The 14,961-nt window shown below is 31.8% G+C and overlaps 1 protein-coding gene across 5 annotated transcripts in view; it reads left to right on the plus strand.

The window, feature by feature from the left end:
* The window catches only part of LOC143057633 (uncharacterized), a 53,950-nt gene extending 45,985 nt beyond the window's left edge, over window positions 1-7,965 (plus strand). For all 5 annotated transcript variants that reach the window (XM_076230980.1, XM_076230982.1, XM_076230981.1 and 2 more), the window contains exons 2-5: window positions 1,306-1,399; window positions 4,066-4,259; window positions 5,851-5,961; window positions 6,958-7,965. In XM_076230980.1, the coding sequence (XP_076087095.1) occupies window positions 1,327-1,399; window positions 4,066-4,259; window positions 5,851-5,961; window positions 6,958-7,608 (1,029 nt within the window). In that variant the 5' untranslated portion in view covers window positions 1,306-1,326 and the 3' untranslated portion in view covers window positions 7,609-7,965. The remainder of the gene's footprint in view (window positions 1-1,305; window positions 1,400-4,065; window positions 4,260-5,850; window positions 5,962-6,957) is intronic.
* The last annotated feature ends 6,996 nt before the right edge of the window (window positions 7,966-14,961 follow it).

Raw genomic sequence — 14,961 nt, forward strand, 5'->3', positions numbered from 1 at the left:
CTCGTCTTTAGGCCGCGGGTGGTGGATATATGTCTTATTTGCAATAATACTACAGTTCCTTACTTTTATTTATCAACATTGCGATTGATATAAATTAATAATTGGTGTTTGCTTTGCTCTGCATCAGCACAAAATGGCTATATAGCGTCAATTTGTTTTTTTGTGCTGCTAATATTTAGGACTCGATTGAAACTATCATGCATACTTGAAAATACAAATTTTAAAAACTACACCACAATGAAGCAACTCTAGATCATAATAAAAAATAAAGCGTTGCTGGTAAAAAAGATTCCAGTGATGGCGAATGTGCCTTATTTCTAATATTACAATCATTTTTTTTTTTTATAGTTGAAACAACATTATTTGTTAATAATAATGCAGCCAAATGTTTGCTAATGTGGGACGTCCGTGTGACCTTGTGGGATGTATAAATACGCAGCCACGTCTAGTAGGAATGGGGTCGTTAAATCCAATGCCTGCTATAGAGCGCGAGAGTAACACGCTCTTTCTACGTCAAACATCCCTTGCAACAACCCATTGGGGTCCTACGGTGACCTTTTACAAAGATAAAATGTCCCATATCCCATACCTTGTGATAGTTCAAATTTCCCGGTCGTCATTGTGGAACCTTTCTACTGTATATTGTTTTTAATGTGTTCTCATCCTTTTCTGAATGTGTATGAAATAATTGCTACTGGATGTTCAGAAAGCAACAATCAATGAATCAAAACGTTACCTTTTATGATGCAGTCCTGGTAATTGGAAGTCCAAAAGGTAAAACAGGGAATGTACCCAGTCTCGTTGATGACTGCTTTTAAAATCAAATAAAGCTTTTTCTAAGTCATAACCTGGTTTAACTTAAGTACATTTGTTATAAATTACAATTAAATCTTGAGCATTCTACCATACCTATTTTTAACAATATTTATAGACTCACATTAACCTATAATGAATTTATAACTTACATATCACATGTCTAGTCGACAACTTGCTATTTAAATGCCAACGTTTATTTCCTGATTTGTCTTTTAATCAGTGAAAAGACTCATTAACTCGTGTTAAAATGTTTGATCTTCGTATAAATTTTATGTCCGTTGACTTTCGAACAGTAAACTTCACGTGTCTGTTAAATGCATTGTGATATAAATATATATTCATTGTGCTATAAATATATACTTGGCAAGTCTGTGCTTACACAAGATGACTAAATTAGAGCAACTGTTCTATTTAGATAAGCATCATTGTTCAAAAATATATAAAATCAACTGTATAACATACGTGTACAATTTATATAATCTTTTTTAGACTGTTTAAACTGTAATAGAAATGGTCAGACCAACTACATTGAATTTCTGCTGTCTTTCTCTCGTCGTCTTGTTGGTATCTCAATGTTCCTGTGGTAAGTTTCAATATTTGACGTAAAACATAGATACATTATAAATTTAGCAGTATTTGAACTAATGTAAATAATTCTACATTTTTATACCAAACGTTATATTTCTTGTTTTAAATTTTATTTTCCATTTATTTTCGAGCTAGCATTTCCCACGTCGTTTTTTTTTTTTTATTTGTCTCAGTTTGATCCAGGAACAGTATATCTAAATATAGTCAATATATATATGTTCCTTGTTTGATCTGTATGTGAAATGAAAATGTTAAAGATAAAGTAAATAACGCAGAAAAAGATGGAGAGAGAGAGAATGAAACGAATTGCGTAGAAGAAGACTAATATTGTGTCAATGACCAGGGGTTGAGCTGTTTTATAGAAAAAATATAATGTGTTTATACACAACCAATTTTGCATAGGTACTATGTCTGTACCAAAAATCTGTAGTACTGGAAGTCTACTTTTCATATTCAGTACTATTTCGTTACTCTAAAATTATTGTAATATTTAGGTACCTGTATTTTACAGTTACTGTACTTGGTTTGTACTTGAAAATTTAAGTACTACATATTTTTGGTTACAACGTTACATTTTCAGCATTTTGAAAGTATGTCTATTTCAAATCTCTTAAAATTATGATTTTCAAACATCGAATATTGTGATCGCTTTTGGTATTATTTCTGTACCAAAATTTTAGTTACAAATCGAGTACTGTAAAATACAGGTACGTAAATAGTACAATAATTTTAAAGTAAAGAAATAGTACAAAATATCAAAAGTAAATTTTCAGTACTACAGATTTTAAGTACAAAAATAGTACATATGCAAAATTGGCTGTGTACTATAAAGAATTTGATAGGCTGGTCCTGATTGGGCTAGACTATGAATGATGTTACGTCATGATTTAAACTATTTCGTCGAAAGATATGCATCTCGGTAATGCTACTCTTGAGGGCCCTCATGGGGTTTTTGATTATGTGATTACTTGGCCGTTTTTTTAATGATTATTTGATTATTAAGCCAAATATTTCATGATTATTTGATTACCTAGGACTGTATTTTTAGTTTATGATTATTTGATTACTAAAGATAAGCAAATATTTAATGATTATGTGATTATATTGGCAAAAAAAATGGTGATTATGTGATTACTAGGACCCCCCCATGAGGGGCCTCTAAAATGAAAATAACACTTTATAAAAGTCGTATTTCCTTAAATTTCTAACTTTCAGAGTGAAAAATTAATGGAAATTTGAAAACATTTAAATTGTGTAGATGGATTATTTCGTGCCTAATAATAGCGATAAAATGTAAAGAAATGATACAGTTTCATGATTTTCAAAGTATATGAATAGCAGGGTGTGTTATTATATAATTATAGTACTCAAACATGCATTTGTACTTGTGGAAAATAATGATGTGTAAACATATTTTTCTTCCTTCATTGCGAACCCGGATGTAATCGGCGATTACTACATGTATTTTATTAATTTGATTTTTGACAGCTATAATACATGTAGTACATTGACAGTATTCCCTTTTTTAAAGCAAATCTATAGAATATATACCTTAGATTATAATAAAATTAATTAAAGAATCAAATATGACAGGCAGAATTTTTAGTAAAATGAACATATAGTATTTGTCGATAATTTAATGGTCTTCCTGTATAAATATACATAAAAAGTATAGAAATGTTGCGGATCCAGAACTTTTCATAAGGGGGCCTCTGACTACTCTATAGAAGGGCCGGTCCAGTTATGCTCCAGTGATTCCTATATAATCAACCAAATTGTTCAACAAAAAGGGGAGAGGGCTGGAATCCGTAAAGTCTGGTTCGTACTCGACATGTCTCGAGTAAAACGATATTTGCACAGAAGCTAACGAGTCAGAGTTTAAAATCCTGGCTTAAATTGATATTTCGTTGCGCATTAGAGTTGTTACCAACAAAAGTTTGTAGAAATACTATATTATGAAAAATTTATTGCACAAATTTTGCGGAACATTGCCCCTCAAATTATTTTGTCATATTACGTGTTCGTGCAATGCAGTATTGCTCGAGGCAATATTCCTCCATATAAGTGTAGTATATAAAAAAAAGAACTTAAAATGAATAAATGGTTGGTTGATTTTTTTTTTGATGCGTTTTCTATACGTTTGTATACTCAATAAGTAAACAATATTTTACAAAAAAGAAGTCGACACAAAATAATTAACTTGGATTAATCTTGTGGTCTTAAAATGACTTTAGATGTCTTGCTTCTGTTATCTGACAAAACACATTAAAATATTACCTAGTATTACCAAAAGTTAATAAAAATTTCCTATCAACTACCAACAAAATTTTCATACATTTAGTAGTACTAAAAGAGGAAGTGTTGTTGACTACATGTATCAAGTATTGGCCTTATTATGACCGGAAAGTGAAAAAAAAAATCTTTTCTTTTAATGTTTTAATATATATATATATATATATATATATATATATATATATATATATATATATATATATATATATATATATATGATAGCAAACATGAATTGATAAGTAATTCATATACATGTAACTGAAGTTGTATATATCAACTGTTTCCATGGTAATGGATAAACAATATCGTTTAAAAATATGAAATGTTACAGTAGTGAGTTTTATTTTGATATATAAATACTTTTTTCAGATCACACGCTCCACAAACCTGACTATCCATTTGACCTGGACAATGCAGGAAATGCAATTGAAGGCTATGTTGATTCTGAAATAAAAGAGGGATCGAAAGTTCTTGTTAAACCAGTTGAAGGTCATCAATTCTTAGAGGACGGAGAGGTTGTAAAATACCTACAAGTAATAGTTCGATCCGGAAATTTTACAGGGGTAGGTTTAGTGTTTTAATAAGATGTAAAATTGAGAATGAAAATGGGGAATATATCAAAGAGACAACAACCCGACCAAATTAAAGAGCAGACAGCAGCCGAAGGCCATCAAGGGATCTTCAACGCAGCGAGAAAATCCCGCACTCGGAGGTAGTTCTCAGTTGGTCCCTAAATAAAATCGTGCACTAGTTCAGTGAAAATGGACGTCACACTAAACTCCAAAACATATAAATGAACTAAAATTTAAAAAAAAAAACATACAAGACTAACAAATTTCAGAAGCTCATGACTTGGGACAGATGCAAAAATGCGGCGGGGTTAAACATGTTTAGTGAGATCACAACCCTCATTCAACGCCTCTAGCATCAAGCCTAATGTTTATCAATTTATTTAAATCCTCTTTTTAACATGATTTTTTAAAAATTCAATATGTAAAAGTTCGATCCCGAAATTTGACAGGGGTAGGTTAACTTTTATGTTTCAAATTAATAAACAATAATTTATCAGTTTGTATAGTAAGTCTTTTTCTTAAAATGTTTTTTTTTTATTTAACATATTCAATAATTGGTAATAAGAGATTATTTTGTCATTAGTTTTTAAAAGACGGAGAGGTTGTGAAATACAATGTACCTACAAGTAATAGTTCGATCAGGATACTTTACAGGGCATGTATTTTTTCTTATGTTGATTCTAATTTGTTATCAATCTTGTTGGGCAATCTTACTTATTATTTTTGCAAAACTCACATACACAAATTTTGGCATATTTCGGGTATACAAAATACTTGGCAAATTAATTAACATACACAATTTGGCATATCAAAATAATCCGCTCTTTACTTGGCTGCTGGTGTACCAGGACAACGTTGCTGCCGCTCACTGCTGTTTGCTTGGCCTAGCTTTCCTCCTGTGCCTACGTTTGGTGGCTCCGTGTTTATTTATTATTTATTTTTTATCTATATATTTTTTATTTTATGTTTTATATAAAAAAAAAATATAATTTTTGTATTCTTTTGTTTTTTTATTTATTAACTTATTCATCAATTTATTTATTCATTTAATTATTCAATTGTTTACTCTATTTTATTTTTTTATTAACTAAAGCAACACGAACGCCACCAAGATTTGGGCTTCGGAAATCTATTATAGAAATGGTACCACTAACGCTAATTATTAAAACAACATTGGAGAGTTTATATACAGTTCCATATCAACACTGACAAAAATAAAGGAAAACTTACCACTTAAAGCCCCAAATATTTAAATGAAACTTTAAAAGATTGTACTTAACGGTATTTACAGAGGTAAATGGAAAAAAAAACAAGCATCCATGGATAAAAGAAGACTTTTGAAAATTAGGCTTTGGTAGCTTTGAAACTATTTATAAAAAAATTAAAATCATCGAACAAAAAATAAGATCATTGATGTTTTGAACAAACCAAAAGCTAGCAATTTATTTTATTTTAATTTCTAACAAGTGTGGACACAGATCAGTGTGGCTAGTATGTTTAGATGTTTGACAGTGTTTTTTGACAAAAGAAGTTCTTTGGTTGTAAACTTTAATTAATGTAATCACTGAAATTTCATTTGCAGGATGAAGAATACGTAGCAGAAAATACAGATGCCTTCAGGGTAGATGAAAATGGTTTCATCATTGTCAATAACACAGACACATTCGACCACAAGCAGGTTTATGAGTTTTATGTAAGTGTTATAAAAGTATCCAAGAACAAAATGTTTATCAATGAGATAAAGACGATGTCGAGGTTTACATTTTTAGTTTATATATTTATACAATGAAAACAGTTGCCGATAGACCGGTGTGTGGGAAACAAAATCAAATTCAACCAATTGACCGTAACCTATAATGATTTACTTTTATAAATTGTTATTTGGATGGAGAGTTGTCTCATCGGCACTCATACCTCATCTTCCTATATCTAATTGTTAGTATTAGTAATTTTTGATCCATGATAAGGCCACGGCCATTAAACTTCAAGTGTGTGTGGGTGGCTGGTTGAGGGAGAGGGGAGGGCTATAGGGAGCTAGGGGTTATGTTTTTTTTTCCTAAAAAGAATTCTGATCCCCAATCTGATGAACAGAATATTCTGGTCAAGCAGATGAAAAAAAAAAGATACGAATCCAGATTTTTGCCACACCTACATATGTAGCTTATATGGTTACATTTTGAAAAGTACAATCTGTTTGGGAGCGTAGAATAACTAAATAAAAATGTTCGCGTTTAGCTCGAAAACAATTTCTGACTCATAAAAAATCTTCCCTTGAAACTATTCATGTTGTCGATATTTATTTATTTTTACAAAAGAAGGAGATGTCGTATGATTACCAATGAGACAACGGCCTTCAAAAATAAGCAAAACTTATACTGCCAAATAATGAAAACAATTCCAACGAGAAACAAACGGACTGATTTATATAAAACACCATAAACGAAAAATAAATATGATATACAGCAACGATCAATAACCAATGAGTTACAGTCTCTTGGCTTGGGACAGACACATGCAGATTGTTTCAGGGTTAAACATCTTTGCGGGAACCTAAGTTAACCCTCTCTTAACCTGTGACATTTGTTTATTATTTTTTTTTTACTACATGTATATTATATATAAAAGTAACTGTGAATTAGCTGATAAAAAAGAAAACAAATTAATTATTCAACTTTGTATTTTTATTTAGGTTGTAATGTTTAGACTTGATGATTTAGTTTCGGATCCAGTACCGTTTATTGTTCTTGCTGCGAAACACAAACCCGAGGAGAATTATGGTTATAATACAACAGCAGCCGTATTTGCTGGAGTTTTAATCTGTCTTATTGTAGTGTTTGCTTTATTGATCCCTTTTGTTGTTCGGGCTAAGCGACGTGTAAAACAAGGCAAACCTATTTGGAAGTTCGGAAGCTACCCTTCCGCGCTTGACCGGGAAATGGCACGAGAAAAGGGGAGTCAATCGAATCTAGCAGTGCACATGGTTGAAAGCCAGACTTCAACAGTTCCTGGCCTGAAAAACCGAGCAATGACCGAAGGTGATTTTTATGACAATTATGGTTATCGTCTCGAACAAGAAGTTGAGCGAGAAAAAAACGAATTGTCAAATGATTTAATGGCAATTGCAAGTCATGTAGAACAATTAGATGATGCGGACAATATGCTTCAATTAAATAAGAAACATCATAGCGACGATTCTGACTCTGGACTATCAAGTGATGGTAGAGGGAAAGGAATTCTTAAGAATGGACATAATGACAAGGTTTACTCTATAGAAATGAAAAGGAAAACAATTGATACTGATAAAAAACCTAAACACATTGAAGAATCAGCTCATTTGTGATAAGTGCGAATAAAGTGTTTTGCAATTAGTCCCTAATTTTTAATGTAAGGATGAAACTTTGCTTTAATGATAAACGATGCATTGAAACAGATTTCACAAATATTTGGCATGTTTTGTTTATATTGTATATATGTATCTATATATATCTAATATATAGGCATTCGCATGTTTTCGCACTGTAGTACTGATATTGATCTCTTATAACACATGTTAATAGTATGCACTGTTCATTAGTTCTGATTATACAACATGTACAGTATACGTATATTCAGGAATATATAATTTTTACGTGATATTTTGTAATTTATCATATTGTTGTTGTTAGTAAAATTTTAATGAATAAAGAATTCTATTTTATTGTGTGTTTAACTTCAATACTTAGACAGGTGCCAAATGTGGAGCAGGATCTCCATACCCTTCTGCAGTACCTGACATCATCCCCGGTTTTTGGTGAGGATCGTGTTTCCTAGTCTATTTTTCTATGTTGTATTTTTTTGTACTATAGTTTGTCTGACCTTTTCTTTTTAAGCCATGGCTTTGTCCGATTATTTTCAATCTATGAGTTTGAATGATCCTCTGGTATCTTTAGCTTCTCTTTTACTTAGAATATTGAGACAGCATACACACAATCTAAACACGCACTGAAAACACCCAGATACTTGTCGTTCGAGGCATCAATAGTTTAAATGTTTGCTCACTAATTCTCAGCCGATATAATAAAAATATTTAATCTGAATATATGGCACTTGCGTTTAAGAAAGTCGTACAACGCAGATAGAGAATTCTCTACAAACTCAAATACCTCCTTAGAAAAAAAAATATACATACATGTACATGTAGCCAAAAGTATGTGTCAATTATTTTTTTTTGTACCTGATCAGCTGTTCAATTTTCTTTTTAGAAACTGCTAGCTTAATTCAAAGTCGTATGATGGTTCACATTTCACACACAAACAAAAATAAATATTTTTATATACTTAGGGTAATACTTGAGTGACTAAGTTTTACTATAAGGCACGTGTATATAATCTCCATTTTTCATTGTTTGTTTTCATTGTGTGACTTTTAGATGTTTAAAAAGTTACATTCAAATTTATCACTGTATGGTTTGTTGTTTATATAGTTTATATATATATATATAAATAAGAAGTTGTGGTATGATTGGCAATGAGACAACCCTCCAGTGAATTTGTTTGGTACTGTTTTTTGCAAGTTCTTCTATATTATTTGACTATTCAAAACCTATTGATATGGTAGAAATATGTACATGTATGCCACTACTGTAAGACAAGTTCCGATGCTTACATGTATATATTATATATATGTAAGCGACTAATAATATTTTGCACGGAAATTAAATTCGCAACACATATATATTCAGTGATTTTTACACCAGTGTCGCTTCGGATCCAGAACACAACTTTAGCAAACTACACGAACCTCTTTAGGAAGCTACCATATGATTTTTAGGTGGAAGGGGCTAGGATGAACAAGTGTGTCCTTCATTTTTAAGTTGTTACCACTGTCCTGTCTTTTTATTTATCTCTTTAATCGGTCCTGCCTTTTTTTATTAGTTTATCCTGCTTTTTTTTCAGCCAAGTTGCTCATCCTGCATTTTTTTTCAATTTCTTTCTAACACATACACCCTCCCCTTTCCCTCTTAAAAATCAAATGGAATGAACTTTATACCTTAATGGGTGGTCGACTGTTGTTTGGCTGTAGGTCCAGTGACAAATGTTACACGACTGTTCATTACGATGACGTAATTTTGGGACTACAATGTTTATGAAAATAATAAAATATTATCTCTACGCCATTCTTCATTCGTCTCAACTCGGCCGATTCCGTACCCTCAAGGAGAGTAGCGGATTCTACCGAGGATTGCCGAATGGGACATTCTTTTACGTTTTAGTAGTGTTTCTTTGTATTCTTGTACTTTTCTCACAACCTTGTCCGACCTATTTCATTACATTACATATTTGCCACAAGTGAACACCATTTTAAGACGATATTTCATGCTCCATGGAAAATCTTAACCTGTGATATTCAAGGTCAAATATTTAATTTTTAATATGTTTATTCCAAAATCATTTAAAATAATCTAGCTTGGTATACAAATCGTTCCAATTCTCTAAAGTGTTGGCGCTGGCATGGAGTTTTGATATCTAATTAAATTGTTCAAGTTCCCAATCTTAACTTAATATAATTTAGTTTCTTTATTTAAAAGTGTTATTCATTGGAGTCATGCCACACGCCTGCATATCATAAATTGTTAAAAAAAAATATACTGAAACCAGCTTGTATTCCCTTCCATTAACCTTGATGTATATGACAATACTTTTTAGTAGGTTTTTTTTTTTTGCCTTTTTCGTCAGTCCAGTCCACTGAAACAGTTCTGCCTTTTCGTCAGTCGAGTCCACTGAAACAGTTCGACCCAGCTATAATGCAATTAAAATTGATACTATAAGTCGAAAGAGCATTAGTTAAGGAAAAAATAAGCTTAAAATATTGATAGGTCATTGAGCTACTTTTTGAAATATTTGAGCTATTGAAGTCTTTTATGAAAAGAAAAAAGGGTGTATTGTGGCAAAATATTTTATATGAGATTACCCCCAGTTTTTGGTGGGGTTCGTGTTGCTTAGTCTTAAATTTAGTTTTCAATGTTGTGTCTTGTGTACTATTCTTTATCTGTTTGTCTTTTTCTGTTTTAACCATGGTAATGTCAGTTTATTTTGGATCTATGAGTTTGACTGTCCCTTTGGTATCATTCACCCCTTTTTTAGCATACATTTGTATTTTAAATTCCTGCGTATATGCTAAGTTGTCCTTTAGTACATAGTTATAAATAATCACCGTGCCAGTCATGTTTGACTGACTGGGATTGCTAATCCGAGATCACACGATAATATAATTCTTTATTTGCAAAACAAACAAAAACCAATTTTGGTTATGGCAAATACATAGACAAAACGAAACACAAGACTAATATATTTGTGATCTTTCGAAATTCTAAGTTGACTAATGGTTTACTTTTATAAATTGTTATATGGATGGAGAGTTGTCTCATTGACACTCATACCACATCTTCCTATATCTATAGAAAAACTCACTTCACATGGATTCTATGGCTATTTACATGTCATATATACCTTATGGATTAAACAAATAATGCCATATTATTTCCCACTCTTAAAATCGTCTGATCACACAGATTTGAACTTTAAGATATTTCTGAAGAGTCTAACTAAATACTTCTAATTTTTAATACCTCGATGCATGAAATACATGTTAAAATATTACAAATGATGAACATTTTCAGATTAATTTTAGAAATTGACAGTCAGTTAGTATAAGAATACACTTAATGTTGTGTTTAGCATTGTGAATGTCCATAGCAAAAGTCGGTTCGGTGCAAAAATAGTCAAGTGAAAAGCAAACGTATTTTATATACATAACAAACTTTTAATATTACTGTTAATGATGTGATAACCGAAGATAGACAACTCGTGCTGGTAATGAATACGATTTTTTTGGTAAAAGAGAATTTAAACATTATAGTTTCAGTTTTAATTTGTGCTGTTATTTTATATAAGCCAGTTCTTTTTTTTTCATTTAATCAGTTGATAAACGATTTCACTGACGGTTTGTTTGTTTTGTAAGGAATCGATTTAATCAATTACTAATTCTGCTAAGAGTTAGCAAAAGAGTTCCCTGCTCTTGCACATGTAAAAATGAGTTCAATTTCAGACATGAATATTGGTAATAAGCTGACATAAGATTGAATTGAGAAAAAAAAATTACCTGATCGAATTGTATCGATTCCTACAGCAAATTCACGTCTTGTAAACGGAATGGCTTTATTGCACGGAAACACAGATACATCTATACTGGACATGCCGCTTTGTGAACAAACAAAACTCACTGAAAAATATGAGAATGTTCCATATGAATTCTGCTTCAAAGGAGTAAATCAAGTCGGTCAGTAGTGGTGCACAATAAGTAGCCATTGGAATAACGACTGCTGAAATAACAAATCCACGAATGATAGATGAGCAAGAAGACCAGCACTAGGATGATATTACCTTCAGTGTATTTGTTGTCTGAATTCAGGGACTGAATTTTCGGCTCTCGATTGACAACATTTGCGAGTAATGTCTTTAAGAAACGATAATAGTCCATCGGAAAGGGGGGGGGGGGGCGATAAATGGCTGACCCGTGTAAAGAGAGAGTCACGCAAAAGATACCCTTGTTCATTTCGAAAAAGAGCATGCTATATAGCTAATGCCGCTACAAGGCAACATTCGCACCCGCGAAATGGATTAATATAGGTTGCAATAACTTGTTTCCCAATTCAATATAAAATTGAGAATGGAAATGGGGAATGTGCCAAAGAGACAACAACCCGACCATAGAAAAAAACAACAGCAGAAGGTCACCAACAGGTCTTCGATGTAGAGAGAAATTCCCGCACCCGGAGGCGTCCTTCAGCTGGCCCCTAAACAAATATATACTAGTTCAGTGATAATGAACGCCATACTAATTTCCAAATTGTACACAAGAAACTAAAATTAAAATAATACAAGACTAACAAAGGCCAGAGGCTCCTGACTTGGGACAGGCGCAAAAATGCGGCGGGGTGAAACATGTTTGTGAGATCTCAACCCTCCCCTATACCATTGCATATAAATGAATATGTTTAACTTATTAGTTGTCGGAATCAGTAAGGTTCTTCACACAGTAAGATTGTCTCATGACAAGTTTATTTTTTACATTTTGTATAAAAAAAGCTTTGAAAAACGATTGTGACTGAAGATTTCGGTGTTACTGTAGATCCTTCAATTGTTTAAGATTTCGGTGTTACTGTAGATCCTTCAAATGTTTAAGATTTCGGTGTTACTGTAGATCCTTCAATTATTGAAGGAAACTCACCGCTTGTTCAATATACCTCTTTGTATTTTTTACACCCAGACATGCAAATTTCACATAATTATTAATGATAATTGCGTTAACACAAATTGTATTAAGAAAGATATTTAACTCAGTTGAACTGTTATAGATTGTTTAATCTATAAGTTTTTCTTCTTCCTTAAATCTATGATAAAATGTGAAAGCATAGCTGTTCTGTGAGAATGGATTCGAAAACGTCTAATCAAGACTAAGCTGTAGCACTAAGTTTAAAGCATGTATAGGGAATCATATCTCTATAGATCACATTACCAGGAACTTTTCTATGACAAACTATGATACAATTTCCAGATTGTGAAAATAATTATAGGTCATTTATTTTATCTCTGTCAGTTCGGTAGCATTCATTGTCATGGTACATCATCATCTTATAAATGAAGGAACATATGCAAGAGGGTAGAAAGATACCAGAGGGACATTCAAACTCATAGATAGAAAATAAACTGACAACGCCAAGGCTAAAAAAAAAAAGACAAACAGACAAATAATAGTACACAAGACGCAACACAATACACTTAAGAGTAAGCAACACGAACACCACAAAAACAGGAGGTGATCTCAGGTGATCCGGCAGGGTCAGCAGATCAAGAGTAATTTTTACTTATAATAACATCGACTATTCTTTTTAAGGAGAAATACAATCGTAGAATCTCATGAATTTAATTTCGGTTATTGAGCTTTAAAAGACAACCGGTCGACATTAGAGACTCTACATTACTACAGATATATATTATTTAAAAGAAAATTGCATTGGAGTTGAAATCTCGATTATGTAAGTGATATAAGCCGATAACAGTCCATTCTGTTCAATATTTTACAGAATGGACTGTTAGAGGCTTATATCTTACTTGAAACATTGTTTAACAAGTCGAAAAAGTGAAACAAAAGAAAAACGCAAGCAAAGATTTAATTTCATCAAGCATGAAAATTGTTTTGTGAATGAACTTCTATACATTAAACTATATCCTACATGTTGGCCCCTATAAACAATAGCTCAACTTAAAAAAAAAATAAACAAAAAGAAAGTACAGCTAAAGGTAAACAACATGTATTGCTACATGAAGAATAAGACACTGGTATGCGAATCATGCATGATTTTTGCGTTCGCAAGGACTATTCATAGTTATCTCTCATAGTTTCCGTGAATACCTTTACATGTATTTTGTATTTCAAAATGGATAAAGTGATTAAAGTATATTCTTTATGCAAAAACGAAGAAAGAGATGTCGTTATAAGTGAGTGTGTTGTTTCAAACTTTGGATTAAAACCAAATGTGTATTCAGAATCTATCCAGATACATTATATCAGTGTGGATTACAGAGAGGATATAGTCAAAGCAGCTAATAAGGACACGTTTTATATATATTATATTCAAAATGTAGTCCTCTCCTATTAGTTTCTTGTTTCTTTTCGTTTTTTATTTTTTTTCGGCAGGTCGTGTCGCTCATTTTTTGTTTATTTGTGTATTGAGTTATCGAAACGTAATATTGTCTCGATTTTCTTTTGAAAAAAAAAAACTTATAAAACGATCACTGCGACCAAAGTGCGAATCGGACACACGGTTGGTTTGTTAAAAATAAATGCGGTAATGTCTTCCTTTATTCTGCCTCCCATTTTCATCGTCGTTCATAAGCGAAGTGTTGCATAATATTCATATTTAAGTAATACTTTAAAAAAAAAAAACTTGTAAATCAACGCTGAAACCTGAAAATTCCAAAAAGTATTATAGTCCCCTAGTTCATGAAGGAAGTTCTAGATTCGCACCTTGTACACAGGATAAGGTTTAGGTTGACCATGGCCCTTTTATTTCGGCATGATCTATCAAATTTTAGAGGTGTTACTTTATTGCTTTTTTCATTTTAATTGTAGTTGGAAATGATGTTATGAAGAATAAGAGCAACACCAGAGGTCAATTTTGATTACCTAAAGATGGACGAGGATAAATCTTTTAAAACAAAAAAAAGAAATTCATAAAGGAAACAAAAACAAGACCGGCAACAAAAACAAGACTAACAACGAGTATAATCAACTTATTGAATTAGTGTGAAATGGGAAAACCCCGAAACATGAGAAAAATTACTGTAATATAAGTATTGGTAGTGCTAAAAATCTATTTGAAAGTGATTTTTTTCCTCAAGAAACCGATTTGATGGGTGACAAAATTATTGTATTGGATTTTGACTAAAAATTAATAAATGTTTTTTTTTTTAATTGTCATTTGTTCTTTGGTTGTATTTTTCTTTACATGATGAAAACAATTAGGGTAATTAATAGTTTTTTTTATTTCAGTGATTGAACTATCATTTACCTGTAATAATCAGTTATGCTTCCTTTAGTTGTCCAATATTTTTAAGAAAGAAGAGGGCTATTCTTAAAAATATTGGACAGT

This window comes from Mytilus galloprovincialis, chromosome 13 (genome assembly GCF_965363235.1).
Source record: "Mytilus galloprovincialis chromosome 13, xbMytGall1.hap1.1, whole genome shotgun sequence".
NCBI classification, from domain to species: Eukaryota; Metazoa; Mollusca; class Bivalvia; order Mytilida; family Mytilidae; genus Mytilus; species Mytilus galloprovincialis.